Here is a 22,345-nt window from a genome sequence, read left to right on the forward strand (position 1 = left end):
GATTCAAACTTAGCACAAACAGGTGTCCGTATTCAGATTAATATGGAGGACGATTTTGCACGCACTTTAAGGAAAAACTGTTGCTAAGTCAGAAACGGTTGAAGTTAGGTATAGGAAGAGTATACATAGAGTTGTTCTAAATTTAATGTTCTTCTATTACAAACCATAATACATTGGTGGTTGCATTTAAAAAAACGAACTTCTGGCAGTTTTTCTTTGACCACCCTGTAGGTTTTTTCATTTTCAGTCTTTGAACTTTTCAACCATGTGGGATTGTCTAACTGAGAACAAAAGGTCACTTAAAGTAAATCTTTCAAAACTTGGGAATTTAATTAATGTTTAGACTACCGTTTTGCTGACAAATTCACCATTTTTATGAAAAATCTAAGAAACGGTGCAAGATAGGTATAAGGAAGTATAACACATTAATAACTAGCCTTCTTGCGAGGAATTCACAAATGAGATTAGGAACAGGGTGTTCTATTTGAAAATCAAACGTTGGTGTTCTTTCCGACTGATCTGGCAACACCGCAAAGTTCAAAATATTTTAGATAGAGAGTGTGGACCCAACCTAGGCTACACTCCAAATTTCAACGAAAAATATTGAATCGTTCTCTAGATACTTCTAATATACCATCAGCGTGAATCACCCTGTATGATGTATTAAAATAAAGCATTAAAAATAATAGTTTTTTATTTCCCTAATGGCGGATTGCACCGATTACAGATCATGTTTAAAATGTCAAATAGCCTAGATAACACTCAAATATGTCAGTGCAATGGGCTCATAAATCCTTCACTCGAAAAACACGGTTTTTGTTGAAGTCTTAACTTCAAGTTAGTTAAGTCAGTTAAGTATTACAAGAAACTACAAGAAAAAAATCGGTAAAAATTTTAGTTAGTTTTTTTAGTTATACTCCTGATACGTATCCACCAATTGTCAAGAATACTTAATTTTCTTCTGTTCTCCAGAATAAAAACTTTTCAATTTTTTTTCGAAAAATTGAACTTTGTTGGACTCAAGTGAGGGTCAATAAAACATGAATTAAAGATAACATTTCATATTTAATATTTGACTTAATTCATACCGTGATAATATTAATAACATTTCTGTGCTACTTCAGTACGTACTCTTAATGACTAGAACAACTATAGTATGTACAAAAAAACTATTATTTTTTTGGATAAATTTCCGCCAAACGAGAATTTGAGATTTCATACGCTTGTTCAATTATCGTATGGCAAAAATTAAAGTAGAGTGAGATGACGTAACAATATAATAGGGTAAATGTTTTTAAATTTATCTTTATTTACATTGTTCCGCCATTGCATATTGCTTTGATTTTTGCCATAAGTAGGTAAGTTTAACGCTGTACATTAACAGAAATGAACAAAAAACATGAAAAATTAAACCACCAAACATAAAAACTTAAAGTAATAATGAATAAGCAGTAAAAACTGGCCACAAAGTTTGGCTTAAAATAATATACAAATGACAAAGTAGTAAAATACTTAAGAAGTAAATTTACTGGACAAACACACTTGTACTTTTTTTGGATAACTCACTAAAAATTAACTGATACCTAAACAAAACTAGAATACGAACGAATAATAAATAAATCCTAGCGCTAAGGTTCACTTTACACTGCTTTGAAAATTCTCGCAGGTTTGACTAAATTAGGACTAGCTATGCTACAGAGAGCATTGAACCAAGTTTCGGTTAAAGTCTTTGGTTGTATTAAATTGTTTATAAAATATCCTCAATTATTGTTCTTGTTTCCGTTTGCAATTGTTGAATTAAACCGATAATGAAACTACTTTACAATATTCAGTCTTAGGAGCAAATCTCTAACATATCAATTCATGGAAGCACTTTGATAGTAACTCTCTATATTTTTACCTAAATTAGGCTCTTTTTATCAAGTGTTTATGGGTCATTTACCTAAACATCATTGTTCTTTAACGAAGATCATGACTGACAAAAAACTGTTAATCTTCGTTCAGAACAAAATAGTTTAGACCTGTTTACTTTGACTAGCTTCTGCTTAAACCAACAAAATACTTGAAAGTAGGATTTTACGATTTGTATGTCCTGATAACGTCACGGATTACCGCCCGGCATAAGGGACAGTGGCCGCCCCCTTTGCCCCGCCACTGTTGTAGCGCGCATTCGTAGCACATGCACATGTGTCCGCACATATACAACACAGCGTCAATTGGGTTTTCGTAACATATCGTGCACTCAACGCCGCCCGTGAGGGTGTGAGCAGTGGCGGCGCCGTGTTGTTCCGCCCAGCCCAGTGGCGTGGAGTATCTGCTCGAGTCTGATACACTGACAGGCTGTAACAAGAGGCAATTATTAGTTATCACGTATATACTGAAGATTAAACTCTGGTTAAATGGGTCATTTTGATGTATTTGTCCAATAACAATCATAGGCCGTTGTACGTCATCAGTGAGTTTGACGTTACCAAACTGCATTCGTTTTGTTAAGCGATTAGTTGCAGGCTAGTGCGCTCTCTTTTTCACACGTAGTTATTTAACGGACGCAGATTGGATATAAACGAGACCGCCAGTTAGCACAGTTGCTCAGAAACAGTAAATGTCAAGTTTTATTAGTTGAATGCTCACGTGACTATGACGTATTCTGACTTGTGACCAATGAATTTATCTATTTCTCTGATTACTAGTTGGAGATTCTCTCTGCGAACAGACCTTATGTTGTGATTGAAAACTGCTTTTAAAACCTTGCAATATATCCCATATTTTTGAAGTGTATTTACAGTTAATTGTAATTATTTATTGAAGAAGAACATTCATATAAAAATACAAAAATTATGAAATATTTGTGTTTGGTTGATAAAAAAAAAACAACTGGCAACGGTCGAATTTATGCCGACGACTATATGGCGTATTTAATGCAAAACCAATGTAGTCCCATACTGGTTCAATAACATTTAATAGAGCTGGACACAAACATGTCATTTTTGCATTAAATTTGCACAATTGAAAACGCCAATAGATAAGTGTAAGGTGCGCACCAGAGACCCAGAGACCGTTGTACGTCAAACGAGCTGCGTTACCAGATATTTTTTTTACCATCAAACCTCAAACTTTACATACATTTTTATATTTCCTGAATAGAACAAAGCAGGTTGAGCAACGCTTGCAACTTTTTTCGTCGATGTTGAGTTTTATTCCCTAACCCTTTGAAAATTGCTAAAACTTGTGTTGCTTAAAAGCATTTAGTCATAATCAAAACAGCAAACCGTTCAAGCTGGCAGTTTGACAACAAGACACAGTTTGTAGAATCTGTCTGATTTTGTGGAATTTTGTTAAACCTGGATGATTATGTTGAGTTTTGCAAAACTTTCGATATTTCAAATGATTATTTCCCTCATTGTACTAGCAGCCAATAAAATTCAATGAACCTTTCTAGTTCGATCAATGAGAGGCGTTATATACTGAATAAATCCGTAGTTGCTAAAATTTTACACTGAATAAACACCTCCTACCTTTTTCGAATACGTTTAAACAAAACGGGATTTAGACACATAAAATTTAAGCTTTTTTCTTCAATATTAACAATTATTAAATCACTATAACGTAGTTTCCATTAAAAAATTACATAAATTAAAATATTATGACGTCTGATTGTCAATCTGAAATGTAAACAAAAATATACATGGCTTAACGAAAATCTGTCGTCTGCTGGGGTGAGTTCAATATTATCATTAATTTCATCATGTTTAGTTTAGTATTTGTGTTCTAACTAAGGTGTTTTCTTGTTAATAAACTAAAATGTGAGTTTTCAGGAAATAATCTTGACATATACCCCTCGGCGTTCACGTTTTATCACGTAAAATGTGCATTGGTAGGTTTTTTGCAAAATTTTTCTTTTAGGCAAATGGTTTCGACTAAATAATTCTTTGGAAAAAATCCTTCGACCTGCGGTCTCAGGATTTTATCGTCGAATTATTTAGTCTCAATCATTTTCCAAGCAAAATTTTGCAAAAAATCACCTATGCACAGTTTACCCGATAAAACTTGAACGTCTCGGGATATATGATTATTACATCGTTTTTACTGAGTTTTGCTGCTTTGTAAATGCGGAACCTCAAAAAAAAAATGTGTATGTATATCTCATATGTATTTAGTTATTTTGGCTTTTGTCGAGTTTAAAAACAAACGTTCTTCAACCGTTCATATACCCGCTCATACATTGATGCTAAATTTACTTTTTTGGTTTTTTGTATTTTAAATAAAAAAATAAAATTTTTTGTAATTTGTAAACGGCCGTTAATCACTAACTGTCGAAAACGTCTAGAGATATTGACCATAAGGTTATTTTGAAACATAATTTTTTTTTTACGAGAAATGGCGTTAGACCGAATTTTTCATTTTTTGACTACACCTCAGTCACACCCTGTATACTCGGATCCGTGAAACCTTTCAAAAAGACTGTTTAGGTCTTCAGAAAGACGAAGAAAATACCTGTTAATCCTCAAAAAAATTATTAAAATCGTGTGAATTAATTTGAAGAAACAGCCGCTCAAAAATGACCAAAAATTTTGCTGTCCCTATCTTTTTGACGAGCAGTTTAGTAACATTGCAAGTTCTGGTAGATTCTCATAAAAAGATTGCATTTTCAGTCAGTTCGACACAAATCTAGAAAATGCAGTGTGGCCATTAATGGCTATTGTTATATTAAAGATATTACCTATGTAAACAGTTTAAATAGAAAACCTGAAGTGCATAACTGTCACTCTCACTCACAAGTGAGTCTTCTGAAAATTCTACTACTACCACATTTGAAACAATTTTGCAGTCCAAATTATGTGTTCGATAAATCGCATTTTTAATAATAAATAACCGACCTTCTTTTATTAATAAATTATAGAAAAAAAACTTGAAACTTACCTCAACATACTGCGCACTGCAGCTACTCATCATCGTCAAACTCTGACCGACACTAGTGGTGGGAACCGGCGCTAAACCGGGACCAACGGGCGACAATGGCGAAGAATGACCGGAAAAACCGTGATGGTTTATGGTAGCTGCGGGCGGCAGGATAACTGAAAGTACTGCACCACCATTTGCAGCCGGCTGAACCTACAAATAAAAAAACAGTATTATTTGATGCTGCTGAACAGTAAAAATTGTGAGAGTTTACTGTCAAAAAGTAGAAATAAAGTACCTGAATATCAGCTTGAGGAAAACACAATCTTCCATTTTGTGGTTGTGGTCTCGGAGCGGGTTGCGCCGCTACACTTTCAACTTCACGAACGACCAAACTTTGTCTGTAAACAAATGTCAGAGTTACAGGTGGACAATCATTAGCAGATTTCAAGAAAATTGAGAATATAACAATATATTTTTCATATAAAAAAAAACGAGAAAATAGCCGGTTTTGAGCTATAATGAGAACCCGGCGGATCATGGAAAGTACGGTTGGGCACACAAACACTATGCCAAATCGAAAGTTTTTGTTTTTCAAGTTATTTATCACTTTTACCTGTCAGTAATCGCGTTTTCCAATGACAAGCTTAGTGTAAAACTAGTAAAACTATTGTACTTGTATCCTATTCTATCAAATGTCATTTTAAACAATAGGTCAATACACCAGTTTTGCATAAAATATTAAATCTAGCAAATCTAAAGTAAATCCAGTTTTTGAGATAATTCCTTCTACTTCAAATTTATGATTAATAATTGGTAAGAAAAAAGATAACAAATATTCAGCCAAATGTCTATTAAATAAATTATGTTCGATTAATTTGAATGAAGACTATATTGAACGAGTTAGGACAATTTGAAGTTACTAAATTCGAATTTTCTTCATCAATAGTTAGTACCGAAGTTAAAACCGAAAGTTCCCGAGAATTTTCCGAAACATAAAAGTTTCTTATTTTGTTCAACTATAATTAAAAGTCAACGCAGAGAGTGCCTTTGAAATCATTCATTAAACCTATCTCTAATTTAGAGATAGTTAATTACGAGGGGTAGATCGCCAAGGTATTTTGGTGTACATATTCGAGGTATTATGAGGCATTTTGACGTATTTTTAAGGTTTTTATAAGGCATTTGAGAGTATTTTCAAGCATTGTCTGTATATTTCAAAATGTTTTGTGATATTTTCATTGAAATTTTGGGCGAAATAAAGGAAATTTTGCGATATTTTAAGGAATACATTGCAGTAGACAATATAGTGTAGGTATCAATATACCAAATTGGCACATGTAATTATGGTAAAATCTTTGTTACATGATTGAGTTGAAATAATATTTATTACAAATTATTATAATAATTTACCAATTTTTCAACGTTTAAACTACATTTTTACCTGAGGAAGTCACTTTTATTGAATCATTAATCCTTATGACATTTTGACAATAGTCATAAGTCATCACAAATTGTAAAAGCAGACATGCTACTTAATTCAACCTAAAAACTGTCACGTGACCATTAAAAATTTAATTTTGAGGGTGTCAATCAAGGTTTGTCATTAACGCAATACCAGGGAACTTACAACTAAATTTAAGAATGCCACAAATGTGTAAACATTTGAAAGTATTCTGAGGCAGTTTAAATAATTTAAAGACATTTCGATGTATTTCAAGGCAATTTGAGGTATTTTAGGCAGTTTTAAGGCATTATCAATCAGGCATTTTGAGCAATAATAGAAGCATTGTGAGGTATTTTAAAGACATTTCAAGGTATTTTGTATGCAAAAAGGTATTGTGGTGTCCAAAAAATACCCCTCGGTTAATTATATTCTGAAAGTTTGTGGGTTTAGGGAAAGTAGCTTCTTACGAAGCTACTAGAGATTTTTTTGATTAGTTTACGGCAGAAGAAAAGTTTAAAAGAAGGATCACAAGAAATTAACATTCAATTGAACTATGGTCAACGTATACCTTTTCTTTAGATTGATACTAACACAGTTGCATAATATATAGATTCTACTATATTCATGACTGAGGTTACTAGGAGTGATATTTTAATTGTTGAGTGCAAAAGACTTGAAAAAGACAAATCTATGAAATTTAATAACACAAGATCTAGAGAAAAGTAATAAAATAAAAGCAAGATAAACACTAAATCTCGAATTATTTAACTGAGAAAAAAACTATCTGAAAATTATTTGGATTAACTAACACTTACCTAGAACTATTGCTCCCCTGTCTAGTCATCTCATTTTGCATATTTAGACTATTGACAGATTCACTAGTAGAGACGTGCCTCCTATCGATAATACTATGACTGGACGAATTGGTTAAAGGACTAGCTACTAGGTTGGTTGGCGCATGTCCGCTCAGTACACGAATCCGCTGAGTTGAACCATAAATATCGAAAAACGCCCATAACCTACAAGAGAATCACACATTTAACATTCATTTTCAAGTAACTAAGCTGCAAAATATATTACCTTAGTGACTGATCTACGTGCATAACCACCAAAGGTGTACCACTGTTTCTAGAAATCTGCACTTCACCGTTAGGAGAGATGTAGAAACTAACTTCATCGCCTTTGTTCAGCATTCGTGAGAAATCTCTAGTTAGCACCCAATATTCAGGTCGATCCAGCAGAAAATTTGAATCGTCAGGCAAATCACCGGTAGTGAGATTTGCGGGATCACAGGAAGTTAAACCTAGAAAACCAAATCAACGTGAACCAACACAAATAAAACGTTGCTAGCGGACTTTTACCTAATCCAAGACAACCTTGGAACATCGGTTCAGTAGCTAAAATTTGCACTACAATCCTCTCAGCAATTTGCAAAGGCCGTGAAGTAAACACGTAACCCTGACAGAATTCCGTGTCTGTTCTCATTGCAACACTGCGATTTCCACCACAAAACCGAACGTTTCTTCCTTTAGTTCGGTGCAAGGGCATCGCTTGATAGTTAACTCCGTAATGCTGATACCTGAGCAAAGGCAAAGTCAGCTCTTGGTTTTGTGCTACAGCGTTGACATTTCCATTTTGATTGGCCACTTGATGAATGTGCAGTTGTTGCATTGGATAGGTAATTCTGTCAACCTCGTCTGGAGTTCTAGGGCGAGACAGGTTGCCAGTGGTTTGTTCTCCTGTTACACTACCCCTAAAATTAGAATTACTTATGTTATGTTGTGTGGTAATTAGGATATGCTATAAGAATCACCAAGGTGAGATTATCTACAATAATTTAGAACTAAATTACTCTTTTCCTTTTTAAGGATATACCTATAATTATCATTTCTAGCTCTTTTCACAATTTGTTAGACCATCATTAAGGCAAAAATGTCTTTATTTATTTATTTTTTTGGACTTTACATACAATTTTATTTCTTTTGTGTCGTGTTGCACTTTCTGGCAAATATCTCACTGAGCCGACTATGCACTATTAAATTAATTCAGACAATAAAAACCACTTACCTAGAGTTATTCAATTGATGCCTGAAATCAACAAACTCCACAGCGGTAGAATTGCCGTAGACATCAACCAAAGCCCAAACTGGTCCTCTAGTTTCAACGCCTCCAAAAAATATTCCTTTTTCTTCACCGTTGATGCCAAAATGCACGTCTCCAGTAGATGTGACATAGTAAAATAGAATCGTGTTTTGACTGCAAAAGCGTTCCGGTAAAGCTTTGGCCCAGTATTTGGGTTTGTTGGTTAAATCGGGACACGCGTATTTCGGCAGGCCGTATCGCAATCCTGTAGGATCATTCGAGGTGAAGCCAAATCTTATAACGCCGCTCCAGTTATTCGAGATTTCCAGGAATTTCAGGCAAACCTAAATTAACACGTTAGTTTTGTCTGAACTGCACTGTTTTAGTAATCCAAAAGTACCTTTTCGTTTACTTTAACTGGTCGACTGCTGAAAGCAATTCCTTTGCAGAAGCTTTCCACACGTTTAGCGACAGTACCGTCCCTTGAAATCCGTATATTTTCACCATGAACGTTGTGAAACAGCAGTGGAGGTAAGTTATTGGTACTGTGGTACTGTGAGGAAGACCGGGATGCTGTAACAAATAACACAACGTTAGTGTACAATACAAACAGCTGGTCACAAAAAAAAATCAAAGGTCGTGAGATTCTTCCACTGAAACGGTACGAAAAAAAGTTTGTCCTAAAGTTGTATCCCGTTTTTCCCCTCATCTTTTACCTGACTAATATTAGTGATGCATTTATATTACTTCCACCCCAACTTGGAACAAAGAACAGCCAGCTGTTGCTCCGGCACCCCTCCGTATGTGCACCGGATTTTACAACACCTGGTGGATACGACGACCTACTAGGTGGGTACAGTGTGTGCAAAAAAGATTGCATGCAACTTTCAGGGTAGAAATTTAACAAACATTCAGTTGATTTTGATGAAAACCACATAAAGGATTAGAACTCAAAACAGTTTTTTTTTTCAAAATTCGAACCTTTTTGGTTTAGGCGCCACTCAAAACACTACAGCCATTTGAAAAATACCCATATTTTCTAAATTTGTATACTATTTTGATTTTGGACACTCTGTATCTCGAAAACTAGCCACACAACTTATCATTTTTAACCACTACAAATGCTAAGTACTATGATAATGTTTTCAATGATGAATAAACTATTGAAAACATTTTTAATAGCTATCTAGAAATCCAATAAGAACCATATTCTTTGTGAAAAAGTCCCAACAGACGGTTTTTTTTAATTAAAATGCTATTTATTCTACAATATTTCAAACATTGTGACATTTTCCTACATGAAAAGAGATAATTCAATTTGTATATCTTTATGTATGCAATTTGCTTGTTGATGAAGTGAAACTAAACTACTTAGAAAACAAGGAATGCAGTTTTTTTATTAAAGTTAGAAAATGTTCAATACTGAATGCACAAATCAATATACTCATGACCAGATATCTAAAAATATTGTTATTTTATCTAATAGTGGTATTTCTGATATTCTTTGCTTTTCGGTCACCCGTGAACATTTCTAGTTATTTTCCCTATATACAAATGTTTGGAGCAAATATATAATTATGATTTATTAATTTGAATGGCTACAGCATGCAAAAGTTCTGGATTTTGTAACAGATTGCGCAACAATCCATAAATAGTACCAAATTGATATTCTTCATTTTTCCCCTATTATATCATCATATCAAAAAAATTATTGAAAAATCCCTGTTAATTATTTAATATGATAATTAATGCAAGAGATGACAAGCATTTTTCTACATTGAGAAGACCATAACATATTTAAGAAATTCGTTATTTTAACAGAAAAGCTTAACATTTCCTCAGTGTTAAAATCTTTATTAGATAATATTGAAAAAACACTAAAGCCATTTTAAGTAATTTTTGCCTTTTTCCTTTACTTAATAGTATGTTTTCCAATATTGTCTACTAATTTTGATAAGTTTATTTTAGGGAATTGTCGACTTTGTACTTAACTTAGTAGCTTAACTAAGTAAATATTTTACTTTACCAGGAAAATTTGATCGGTAAATGACTGGTAAATTACAAATACATAATGTGTTTCTGACAGTTTTTCTGCTTTTCTCTCTGACTGTACAAAATATTGAGGTGTTCTTTCAGGACATTGGATAGGAAATTTAATGAGGAACCCAAAAATGTGCCTAAAACAGTAATTTTCTCACTCCAAGTGGGTTTGACGAGCAATTTCATCTTTGATTGTCAAACTATGCTCAAAAGTTGCAAAAATCAAGATTTAGAAAAGTTTTCTTGCAGTATTGGATACAAAACGCTATTCTGAGATTTATAACAGTTATTTTGACAGTGGTCACGTGACTGCCTAACTAAACTATCATCCAAAAACCACGTAAAATTTGTCACTAATGTCCAAAAAGTCGAAATTTGCCTATAAATTGCAAAAATTACAGTGTTTTGTCAGTTAAGTTATATTAAACATGAGGTAATATAGAAAAGTAACAAAAAGCTGAAAATAATATTTTTTCTAGAAAAGACTACTTGTTTATAAAAAATGTTATAAAATGGGAACTCATTTGGTACAAAAATCACATTGTCAGAAAAGTTCTACTTCATTTATTTTATTATTGATAAACAATTTACTGTTAAAATTTTCGTGTCACACTGAATTTTACTTTTCCAATTATACTATACCTTACCGGTAAATTTACTTCAATCATTCAATTTTGTGTGTTAAAAGATGAGCAGAAACTAATACCAAAACAAACTCCAAGAGGCAACAATTTGATAAACGATATAAAGAATACTCCCCCTTTGACTACAAAAGTAACAAAAACATTCTAACGTTCCCTAAACATTTCAGTTCATTGATACCAACACAAATTAGACGACATTATGTGGGAATAAACACACGTGCGTTTCATTGTAGGGGGTTTTAAGGAAGAAAAATGTGCGTCCTTAAGTCGCGGTTATAATGTGTTACACGTTATTATACCGTACGTTTCTGGGTTTATTCAACGCTTCTTCCCAACAAAATGCATATTCTCACACTATTTATGACAAGGTGTTGAAGATTTTGCGCACTTTAAATGCAATCCGTCAGAAAGGTAATGAATTCCTTTCGGGTTGCTTACCGAAATGAACTAAAAAACCAAGGAAGGGTAACGAGACGTGAAAAATTACAGTCAGCTAAGCACAGAACCGGTGGGCATTGTAACTTTATGAATGAACGCCCAACTATCGTGAAGCGTAACTCTTTCTAGCAAAGAAAAAATCCTTCACCTCCGCGAAAGCCAGAACGAATTGTTAGGTAAAGTGATATTAGCGGTGTTAGATTTAGAGCATAATAATAGGTTTGAAATTGGATTGATTCGAAATTTATTCATAGAAACCAACCCTTTTGCACATAGATTCAATAAATCTGAGATATTTTCTAAGAAGGACCGCTAACCATGTAATCATGATTTTTCGCGCCGTGGGAAAAGAACGGACCGAAGGATCTCTTCTAAAATAAATTGGACCATAATCTCTGGTTCGTGTTAAGTTAAATCACGCGTTGAGAATTAGAATTTAAGCCAATCAGTATCAAGTTATCATTTATTAATTTTGTTTAATGAGGCCATCTCTCAGACTTGAAAACCTTCACCGGACACTTAAAGATGTTAATCGCCTAATTAAATTTTAAGGATTATTGATGAATATCCAGTCTTTTCCAACATTAAGTGCGAATTGATGAATGAAACCTAATCCAAAAAGGAACAAAGGATGTCAAGACTACCGACGAAGAGTTTTACAAGCCACTGATTCAGGGGGTAAAAGCAAACTTCTATACCTTATATCCGGTTTCCGGTGTAAACCCACGTGCATGTCTAAGTGCATAGTAAGAGAACTACTTTTAGCGAATAAATTTACGAGGGTGGTTAATAAAAACATTAACCCTCCTGCAGGCTTAAAATTTGTCAGGGCCGCTGAGGGATTTAACTGCAAAGTGATCCGTCTGTCGCTTGTTTCCAGAGGATTAGGTCACTTCATTTGCATTTAGAGGGACAAACACTGAAAAAATGCTGGCTTAATCAACTTGCACAGTTAACTATAACGGAGAGAAAAAAAAGTTGACATCGCTAATAAGTTATTCAACAAACAAAGATAAGTAATTGGCGCATATTACGGCTTCCGTCCATTGACGAACACAACGCTAGACTTACCGGATAAAGTATTCTCCCACGTATGTAAATCAAAAACAAACTACCGCTTCGTGTAATTAAATGGTAATTAGAATCTTTACATATAGAGTTATAGTCGATTTTGACTTCCTACATATAGTCGCAGCAGTTGCGGATGTTACCAAAGCAATTAGAAAACGTTTCAAGAGGCTTTTACGGTTTGGTAAGTAGTGTAAACCATAAACATGAGGTTATCTCACATAATAGTGAAGAATAAGTTACATTGCAGTTTTCATTACACATAATCTTGCATATACATAGAGTCTAACCTAACCTATTTGAACTTAGTATAAAAGTATATCTGCACTAAAATATAGTTCAGTTGTCTGTACTACTAAATTGTTTCCGGTTTTAGTCTAAACAATACATGAAACACAAATTCCTGTAAATGAGAACCAAAATTGTCTGTCATCCCTTTTAATTGTAGAATTGCCATTGTCTTACATACACTCAATTTTGGAAATAAATATTCCATCAAAACCAAAATATAAATAAGGAGTATTCAACCGCTACAAAAATTTTAACACAAAACAATAAGTCTAATTAAAAATTGAATTATCTGCACTATAAAGCAATCACACTACCAATATTCCTCTCGTTTTAATATGTATTAACACTATACTAATCAAACCAAACGTTGATGCAAATAAGGTCCAAAATTAATTAATTGAAGTTCTAACAGCAAATTCGTTATAATGTGGTGAGTTTTATGTCAATTTCGACTTTATCTACAAGAAAAACCTATCCGCTGAATACAGGATGAGCCAAATTGGTGATCGTGATTGGTGATCATGTAAGATTTTGTTTATTTTTGGAGAAACAAAGTCGGTTAAATGAGGAAAATTTTAGAGAATCTTACGACAAACCCCCATTTTCAAATTGAATTATCTTTTTCCTTTTTCTAAAAAATAAGAAAGTAAGTATATTATTAACCAAGGTTTAGACAGAAACTTTTATTGACCGTATGTCAAGTTTAAGACAATAAAAGCTGTCTAAACCGTGGATAATATAGCGTTTTATCCACTATTAACCATATTTTTTGTGGTCCTTTTATTGAAATTTTATAATAACAACAAAACTACAACATGAAGAGACAACCTAATTTATTTGTCTCTATCAAGTCATGTATAATTCATACGTCATGTCTTAATAGACGTTGACCGTCAATATTTCCTTTTTTGTTGTGTTTGTGCCAGACTAGAACTACAGATTAAAACCATTTTAAAATTTAGATAAGAGTTTTTTTAGTAATTTATTTTAATCTTGTAGCAGGTAGTTAAATATCATATTAAATTAGAAATACATGTAGTTTTTTTAATAATTTAATTAGAGTGTTTTGTTTAATAAAAACTTTTAAACTTTGACAGTGAGCTAATTCTGTCTTTTGTTTTCTTTAAAAAACACCTCAAAGCCTAATAAAAAGAATTAAAATTATTTCACTTAGGGCCATATCAATAATATCAATCAGTAGATCGTTGAAAAGGAATATTTAAGCTCTTTCCGATAATGCAAAAAAATGAAATGGCGTCTGTCAAGATTTATCAAAGTTATTATACATAACTCAAAAACAAATGACCATACATCTTTTCTGAAAATTTTTCTGAAATCGAGTTTTTTGTAAAAGGTGCCTTAATAAGGTCTTACTACTGCCATTGACGTGGTTTAGAAACTAAAAGGCAATCTTTAAAATACAGTGCACATTTTTTCGTTTTTTGAGGAAACGGGAAAACCAATAATAATAAAAATAATCCAATTTGGAAACCAGGTATAAGTTTGATCATGAAATTCTCTAAAACTTCCCCCTTTTAACTGACCCTGTATCTCTAAAGATAAACAAAATTCGCATACATTTCATCACTTATAGGGTGATGCATGTATGGGAATACGTTATTCACCCTAACCTAAGTCAATCTTATTATTATTATTATGATTATCACATTGAACAACTTAAGCAGTTTTTTTAGGATATTTCCGAAAGTGATCGGAATTTTTGAAATCTTACGGTAACTCCAAGTTGCCCAACTCTGTAATTTGTAGCACGTATACCTTAAACGAAACAAAAATGGGATGACGGACGTCACAAACTTTAAAACAAGTGTAACATAATCAACAACAAAAGAAACATCTGCAAGAAAATCTTTTTGAATTGAAAGTTTTTGCCTTAGTACGGTTTAATGAAATAGTCGTGCAAAACAGAACATCGACGTTTCGCAATACGTTACTCATCAGAGAAATATTTAGACATTTTTGAATAGATGTTTTGAGAACAAAATTTTGATACATTTTTAGATCTCCCGAGCATTATGTAAATCTGCATTTAATCTAAGCCTCACGTTATAGTTACATACTTTAAACATATAAAACGACAAAGTCAAACTGTAGCCGATTAAAATTTACGACTGTTTTCTTTAGCCAGAGTATTAATACTCAATATTATCATCAAATCTCCTTAATACATAATATTGATTCAGTCGAGACCCCGTTTTAAATTGGAAAAAAATCCTGCTGCCAGACTTTAAGCCGATGATGCAGCTTTGCAGAAATATCCAAGCATATGCGGTTTACATGGCATATAAATACATGGGGGAATTTCCATTTAAGTTCACGTCTTTGACGACTTAATTTCGATTTTCATCCCCCACTCGTGAGGGTTGAGTGGAGGGTTCGTTTAATGGAAAAATAGGGCTCATTCTCCGAAAAATGGTTTTGTAGAGCCATACAGAAAGAAAATCAACATGACATCACAAATTCTACTTGTGTTGGTGCAAAAACTTCAAAAATAAAGTTGAGCAAAAAAAAGCAACAATTTGGAGAGAATATTAAAAATGTTAACTAAGTAAGTAACATTTTCCTGAAACGTTAGTAGCATTTCAATTGTATTAATCAACTGAATTGTTTCTATATTTTTAAGGACCTAAAAAGTGGCTAATCTTGGAATGGAAAATCATACATCTTCAATACACTGGTTGTGGCAAGATCCAATTTGCCATAGCGGATTCGAGTTCCTGAAGCCACAAAAATAAAATCAACTAAATAAATATTAACCCTTATTCAACTGCTTGTATGTAAAAAATGTTAGATAACCGGAATATTATAAAACGAATGTTTTTAACCATATTTGAAGTTCTGTATATAAACGGTTCAAAAAGTTTTCCATTTCATTTACTTGCATTTTCTATCAAAACAACTTTCAGACTTATTGTGTCAAAAGAATGAGTTGTTTAACTTTCGCACTTTCTGTCATAACTAACAATCGACCTAACAAAATAAACCAACCTACTTATTAACCGTTCCGTATCCAAGAAACACTAACAAATTCGAAAATCGAATGATCCGTTCGTAGTATGTGAATACATCAAAACCAAATCGAATGTAGAATAATAATCGATTATCAAAATCAATTATCAGGTACTAGACAAACATGTAATTGATCTTTCGAGATTTGAATCCTTAAATAAACCGCTAGGTAACCAAACCGAAATAGGCGAGTCTCGAGTTAAGTTCAACAACAAAAAGGTGTCTGGAATCTGATCAAAACTCTTGAAAGCGCATTCCGGAACATAAATACATCAACTCAGGCAAAAATAAAATCTAGACCGAGTTAAAATCTGAATTTTCCCATAAACTTTTAAGGCGTGCTCCTCTTCGCGGCATTCTTAAAGCTAATTGTTAGGCTATTACAATGCGATTTAAAAAGCGTACTACTACCAGGGTGCGACGAAAGTTGCCTAATTACTTTCCAGTTTCTTGTAGAGAAATTAATGCAAAAACATCGTTTTTCCCCAGTTTCTAAACAGATAAAATAAAGTGGCCTTCTCTTGAATTTTGTTGGAGAATTAAACGTAAGCACCTCGTAATAAGCTCTGAGAAGCTCGTCGATTGTGACGTAGTAGGAACACGACATTCACTTATTTCCCACGGTATACTCTCTGGTTGGTGAGCATCTTCCAGTAACGCGGCTTTAAAGTCGTGTCGTTACGTAAGGTAACAATGTTGATCTCGACCATAGACGGCGCTTAATATCACGTATACCCTGTATATTTACCAGTCATTTACTTTGCGTAAGTGTGGGTGGCAGTGGGAAATAATGATGAAGTCCCACCAACCAATATTGAACATAACGTCCCTAAAACTCCCCAGTGAATATCCGCCATTACAGACATAACCTAATTTGGATTGTACACTCACTTTAGAACCTATTAAGTACGACCCTGAGTTTTTAAAAGGATTAAACGCGTTTCACTTTTTGCCTGGCCTCTACACATTTTGTTGCGTTTGGATTTGTGTTGCGACCTTTAGCCTTTGGCAGCCCTTCGAAACATTTGTAAAAGTCAATTAAAACCACAATTGTGAGTTTTAAAGTGAAATAGAAAATGCCCTAAGCTATGTAACCAAAAATAGACTTGAAGCCATCCTGGAGGGTAAAGAAGCATTAGAGACATCTGTCTAGGACCGAAAATCTCCCGAGATATCTTTCGCATCTGTCCTAGAAAACTCCCCTATTTACTGATCTAGGGGATGTTTTTGCACAACATCCCTTTTATTACATTGAATCAACCAGTTACTTTTAAATCCCATTCAAGAACATGCGAAACCTACTCAACCTAGAGGTCCTGAAATTTTTGGGAGGACACAAGGAATTCCCTGAAGGAACACAAGAATAATAATTCATAGAAAACTAATTTACTCCCACAATAGAGGGTAATAGGAAGAGTATTATAGAAAATGATATATGTAAAGCTAGAATTTTTTTCATGTTCCACTAGCAGGATCAATAACAGTTTGTTATATTTGCCCAAGTGTAAATGAGATGATAATGTTCTCCGTATTAGCAAATTCACACCTAAAAAACCAGTATTTAACCAATATTTACGTTTGTAAAACGACTGTCCTTGAATAGAATAAATTAATCTTGTCATAAATAGGATTGATAATATAAAAACTCGGTGAAGTACCATAATTATTGCACTAGTAAAATTGTAACCAATCAACTATATGTACATATTTGCTAATCTAGTTATTATTTATTTTGTTTTAGTACATTTAAAAAATGTTCAATTTTGATTAATTTATTAAACATAATTTAGCAACACCTAAACCAGTGCACGTGTGTCAGTGTCAGTTAAAAAGAGAAAGTCCTCCATTCCAATCGAAATTTTGATACTACGCTTGAAAATAAGAGAAAAACGAAGAATGACAGTAGAAACGACAATAAATACTAAAGAAAAAAGAAAGATCTAAACAACACAATAATTTACAATGAACATCGATTTCTCATTTGGTTTGTGAGTTAGATAAAAAATTTAAATACAAAAGATGTTAGACTGCATATTTTAAAATTACTGTTGTGTATATCGAGTGACCCAAAAAGCTGTAGCGGATATAAAAAATTTTTTCTTGATGAACTCACTCCACATTTTTATTTATTTTCACTAATTTTCAGATTCTACATGAAATTTTACAATCTTTTGATAACCTAAATTTAGTATTTTTCCGATCCGAAGTTTCTAATTTTTTTCATAACATTATTTACAAAGTATTTATTGTCATTTCTAGAGAAACTTTGATCCAAATTTGAGTATATTTTCGGAAACATTTTTAAAGTTTTATGTTACAACACAAAGCTAAACAATACATAAACTATTAACCAGTAAAAAGTTACCACGTATACCTTTTTTAGGTAAAAAGACGTTGGAGAATAAGAACACTTATTGAAAAATGAAATATAGGGTTACTCAAAAAAGTTTTTGTTTTACATGTGTACAATTTGTCACTGGTGGCGCCCTCTACATTTTACAACGGAAATGAGAGCAGATTTGAATTTTTTACACCACAAAACCCCTCTTAGCCGTATACACCAATTATTTCATAAAAATATATTGAAAAATCAAAAACCTTTTGGACTGAGGTAAGTTGGGTCATATCGCGATATGAAGATCTTAACATAAGAGGTTTTTTAAATGATGAACCAAAACGAAAAAAAAAACAAAACAAAAAAAAAGAATGCCTTTGTTCAAAACTACTGTATAAAGCCACTTGTTTCTTTTAAACATAAGCTAACACACTGAGCAATCTTGATTAAACATCATTACATAAGAGCTTCAGTAATAAATACTGTAGTTTAATAAAATTAAAAAAAAATATTGCAAAGTCATGAATTTCAAATAAAGACCACTTTTTGCGGCACAGAAAAAACGTATTTGGTATCGATTTTAAACGAGATTCGGGTTAAGTTACACTTAATCTGAAAAGTCTCTTGACCCTGTTTCTATCGCGGCTCCTTCATCGATTCGTCCCAACTTGTCTTTGTTCAATTAGCGTCGGTCGAAAATCGCCAAGTTAAATCACACTTTTTGGTAGTAAAGTAACCAAAAAAATATTTAAAAACAATACTAGAAAAACGTATCGAATAAACCAGAACTAATCAAATTTAGTAGACTTAGAAAAGTTGGCAAATAAATCAATTAAATGTTTAGTAAATCAGTAGAATAGTATTAGATTTAGAAAAGTTTTATAGAGAATTATTGAAATTGTTTTGGAGTCAGTGTTTTCATTTAGTTCTGTAATATCAACCAAGGGCGTTTTTAAGAGTATAATGTCATATTCACTACTAACCAAACTGTACTGAAAATTGATAAAATAGAGCGGAACATGGGTCATCGATATTATATTACTTCTAAGCTATTTATACTAAATTACATTATCAGTGGTTGATACTTTTTATACTACACGTGTATGAGTAACTTTATTTGACTGCAAAGAAAAATAAATCAGATGTCTAACTGGGTTAAAATCATAGTTGCCACAATAAAAACCGACATTCTGTAAACAATGGTTTTCAGTACGGAAAATGCATGGATTAAACATGGAAATGTATCGACGTCAGAATGTAAATAGTAAAAATAGAGGATAAAAAGATCAAATATTAAGATATGTACGTGTATTGTTGTATTTTGCTATTTCTTTCTGCATATTTTTTCCAGTTCAATTTAGAAATGTTGTGAGTTATTTGACAAAAAATAATAATGACTTTTTCAACTTGCATGAAGCTATCTGAATACCGTAAAACATTTACACATTTAGAATAGTTATTATCAATAACTACTTCTTCAAATATCTAGAAAAAGTGACAGATACACAAAAATTATAATTTTCAAAAAACTTTTTAACCAAAATGGAAAAAAAAATTGAAATAATTTATGTGTGTACATACATCTTGTGTTTAGTTTACTTTTGAGACACCCTGTACACAAAACTGTATTTCAAAATGTTTTATTTTTATAAAACAAATTTGTAATTAATTTTTCATCTTAATTTCCTCTACTTTATGAGTTGAGGAAATTATATGACATAAATCGATTATGCTTTAAATTAAGTCAAACAAACAATTTGCTGTTTGCTACAAAATTATGATGTAACCCTTCCTGTGTATAGGAGCAAACATGTTTTCTTGCGAGTAAAGAAAACATACACAATCTTGACAAAAAAACGTGGGAAAATGACAACTAATGAGAAGTCAAACACTTATGTAAATAAAAATTAAGGTAGTGCCCATTAACGGCAATTATGTTTACCCAAAAGCCACATTAGGTATGGTAATTCTTTAAGGTATGGTTGCACGCATCCACTTTAGTAAACAGCCCAGACTATGGGAAATGTTTAATGTCAAGCGGCCTTATAAGCCATTTCTTCGTTGTCTATTTATGCGCCGCGTGAAATCGAAAGGTAAATATTAAATCTTCTGGCCGAGGAAGTACTCAACAAATCGTGGTAACATTTTCAGAAAGCTTCGAATTGATACAATCGAGCAGTGATTAAGGCCGAATCAAAGCCACCAGTTAACAAATAATTCACGTGTATACCATAAGTAGCGTATAACTGCACCCATTGTTAACGTGCGAACAGAGTGAACACCAAGAAGACGAATTCACGTAAAGAAAGAGAAGAAATAAGCCTTTCCTGCCCATATTGCGAAGACTGTTCTTTGTGTGAAAAGGAATCTTCTCACGGTCTTTCTCTGCCCCGTGTGGACGATTCATGGACCAATCATTACGGACCTTTATTAATGTTTGGCATATTATCGGTCTCTATACGTGGTTCCATCCAAACGTAGCAGTATACATGCTTGAACCAAATATTGAATATCCTGCAACGAACTGCTCTATATTTACAAAATCAATAACTCCTATAGCATTGGTAAGGGTTTAAGACAATGCATTACGTTCTAATACAAACTAGACAATATTTTACATTACAGTCAGCTTGTTTGCTTAGATTCAGCTAATGCACGTTTGCAATCAAAGTCTCTAATAAAATGGGTCAACTCTTTAAACTTACGAAATCAGCCCAAAACTAAGCCACTTGGTATATACAAATTAATTAAAGTAGGTTAATAAACATTATTAACCCACAGTCTGTTAATTACTGAACTAAAAATACACTAATAAATAACACATTAGCAAATTTCAGGAACTTCAACTTTCTAATAGTTTATTGGATATTAATTGGATTACACTAATAGACGAATCAAATTATAAAAACAGGTTTAAATTTGTGACGCATTCAGGGTGGATCACAATGACCTGTCGCTATCTTGTATCATGTTGGTTGTTTGAATGACAAATCAGTTATTTAAACAAATGCAGATGACATTATAATAAATCTAGAGCTCAATGTTGATGTCTACCCTGTATAGTTTCAGCGACTGTTTGATTGGTTCCTTCACCATCAGGATCAGGGGTTACAACTGTACTAAAGACAAAATATGATACTGAGTGTCCAAGAAGATGATATAAGATCCAAAATTTCCAATACAAACAAAAAGTATATCCCATCTACTTCTTCATGAACTTTTGATATGAATTACCTACTAAAACTACGAAACTAACGAAATTGGATATTTGCAACTCTTGAAAAGTGTGAAGATATACTAACTACTTAAGTACCGGGTGTGTAAAAAACTACATGTGAAGTTGTTAAAGGATCCAATCTTTGTACCCAATACAAACAAACAAAAAGCATACACACCTATCCCCATCTTCTTCTTAATTTTCTTGAGAACCTTCATCTTCTTGAGTGGCGAAAATCCAGAACTTTTTTCCTCCTTGGTAATTGGGTTTTCTGCTTGGCACTGCTGACAAGCTTCACCGCTTTTAACACCCATAAATCTGTTTCAGTTACCGAAACCGTAAAATCTTCCGGCACATAAAAACGACCCCTAAGAAACAGTTCCAGTCACTTATTACAACAAAACTACGTTTACACTGACTAACGATTAAAACAAAACTAAGTTTTTGCTTAAAGTCCTTAACGTTGAACCCCCTGAAGTTTGAAGCGGACCGCGAGATACTGAAGCGGAGCGGTTACGAAAACCACTTCAGCGTTGCACGAAACTACGAATCGAACTGACTGAAATCGTTAAGTTCCCTACACAGTAAAAGAACCCAGCTCGATAATGGTGGAGAGGAGGACAGATGTCGGCACGCGTCTTCGACCAATGGGAAGCTAGACACATGCCAACTGTGATCACACCGGCAGAAGGTCGTAAAAAGCAGATGTGATATAGAGGGATAGGTTCCTCTAAAAGGTTACTTTTTGGTCATTTTTGATATGAAGAAGAAATTGGTTTTGAAAATTTGTTCAAAAAAAATTTGCAAGTCTGCAAAAAGAAGAAGGAAACAGCTCAGCTTTTTTTCAAACATCTGAC

The 22,345-nt window shown here is 33.1% G+C and overlaps 1 protein-coding gene across 3 annotated transcripts in view; it reads right to left on the bottom strand.

The window, feature by feature from the left end:
• Positions 1–1,045: 1,045 nt before the first annotated feature.
• neur (E3 ubiquitin-protein ligase neur) overlaps positions 1,046–22,345 on the bottom strand; it is a 45,411-nt gene continuing 24,111 nt past the window's right edge. The window contains exons 2-10 of one of the 3 annotated variants that reach the window (XM_081973730.1): positions 21,667–21,856; positions 8,829–9,001; positions 8,414–8,772; positions 7,708–8,099; positions 7,427–7,649; positions 7,162–7,365; positions 5,198–5,300; positions 4,921–5,112; positions 1,046–2,340 (exon numbers count right to left, since the gene is read on the bottom strand). In XM_081973730.1, coding sequence (XP_081829856.1) covers positions 2,077–2,340; positions 4,921–5,112; positions 5,198–5,300; positions 7,162–7,365; positions 7,427–7,649; positions 7,708–8,099; positions 8,414–8,772; positions 8,829–9,001; positions 21,667–21,802 — 2,046 coding nt within the window. In that variant the 5' untranslated portion in view covers positions 21,803–21,856 and the 3' untranslated portion in view covers positions 1,046–2,076. Of the gene's footprint in view, positions 2,341–4,920; positions 5,113–5,197; positions 5,301–7,161; positions 7,366–7,426; positions 7,650–7,707; positions 8,100–8,413; positions 8,773–8,828; positions 9,002–21,666; positions 22,046–22,345 lie in introns of those variants that run through there. The other 2 variants (XM_081973731.1, XM_081973732.1) reach the window with 2 other exon arrangements.

The sequence above is a fragment of the Ips typographus genome, linkage group LG2, assembly GCF_016097725.1.
Source record: "Ips typographus isolate SLU linkage group LG2, UJ_Ityp_2.0, whole genome shotgun sequence".
Classification (NCBI taxonomy): Eukaryota; Metazoa; Arthropoda; class Insecta; order Coleoptera; family Curculionidae; genus Ips; species Ips typographus.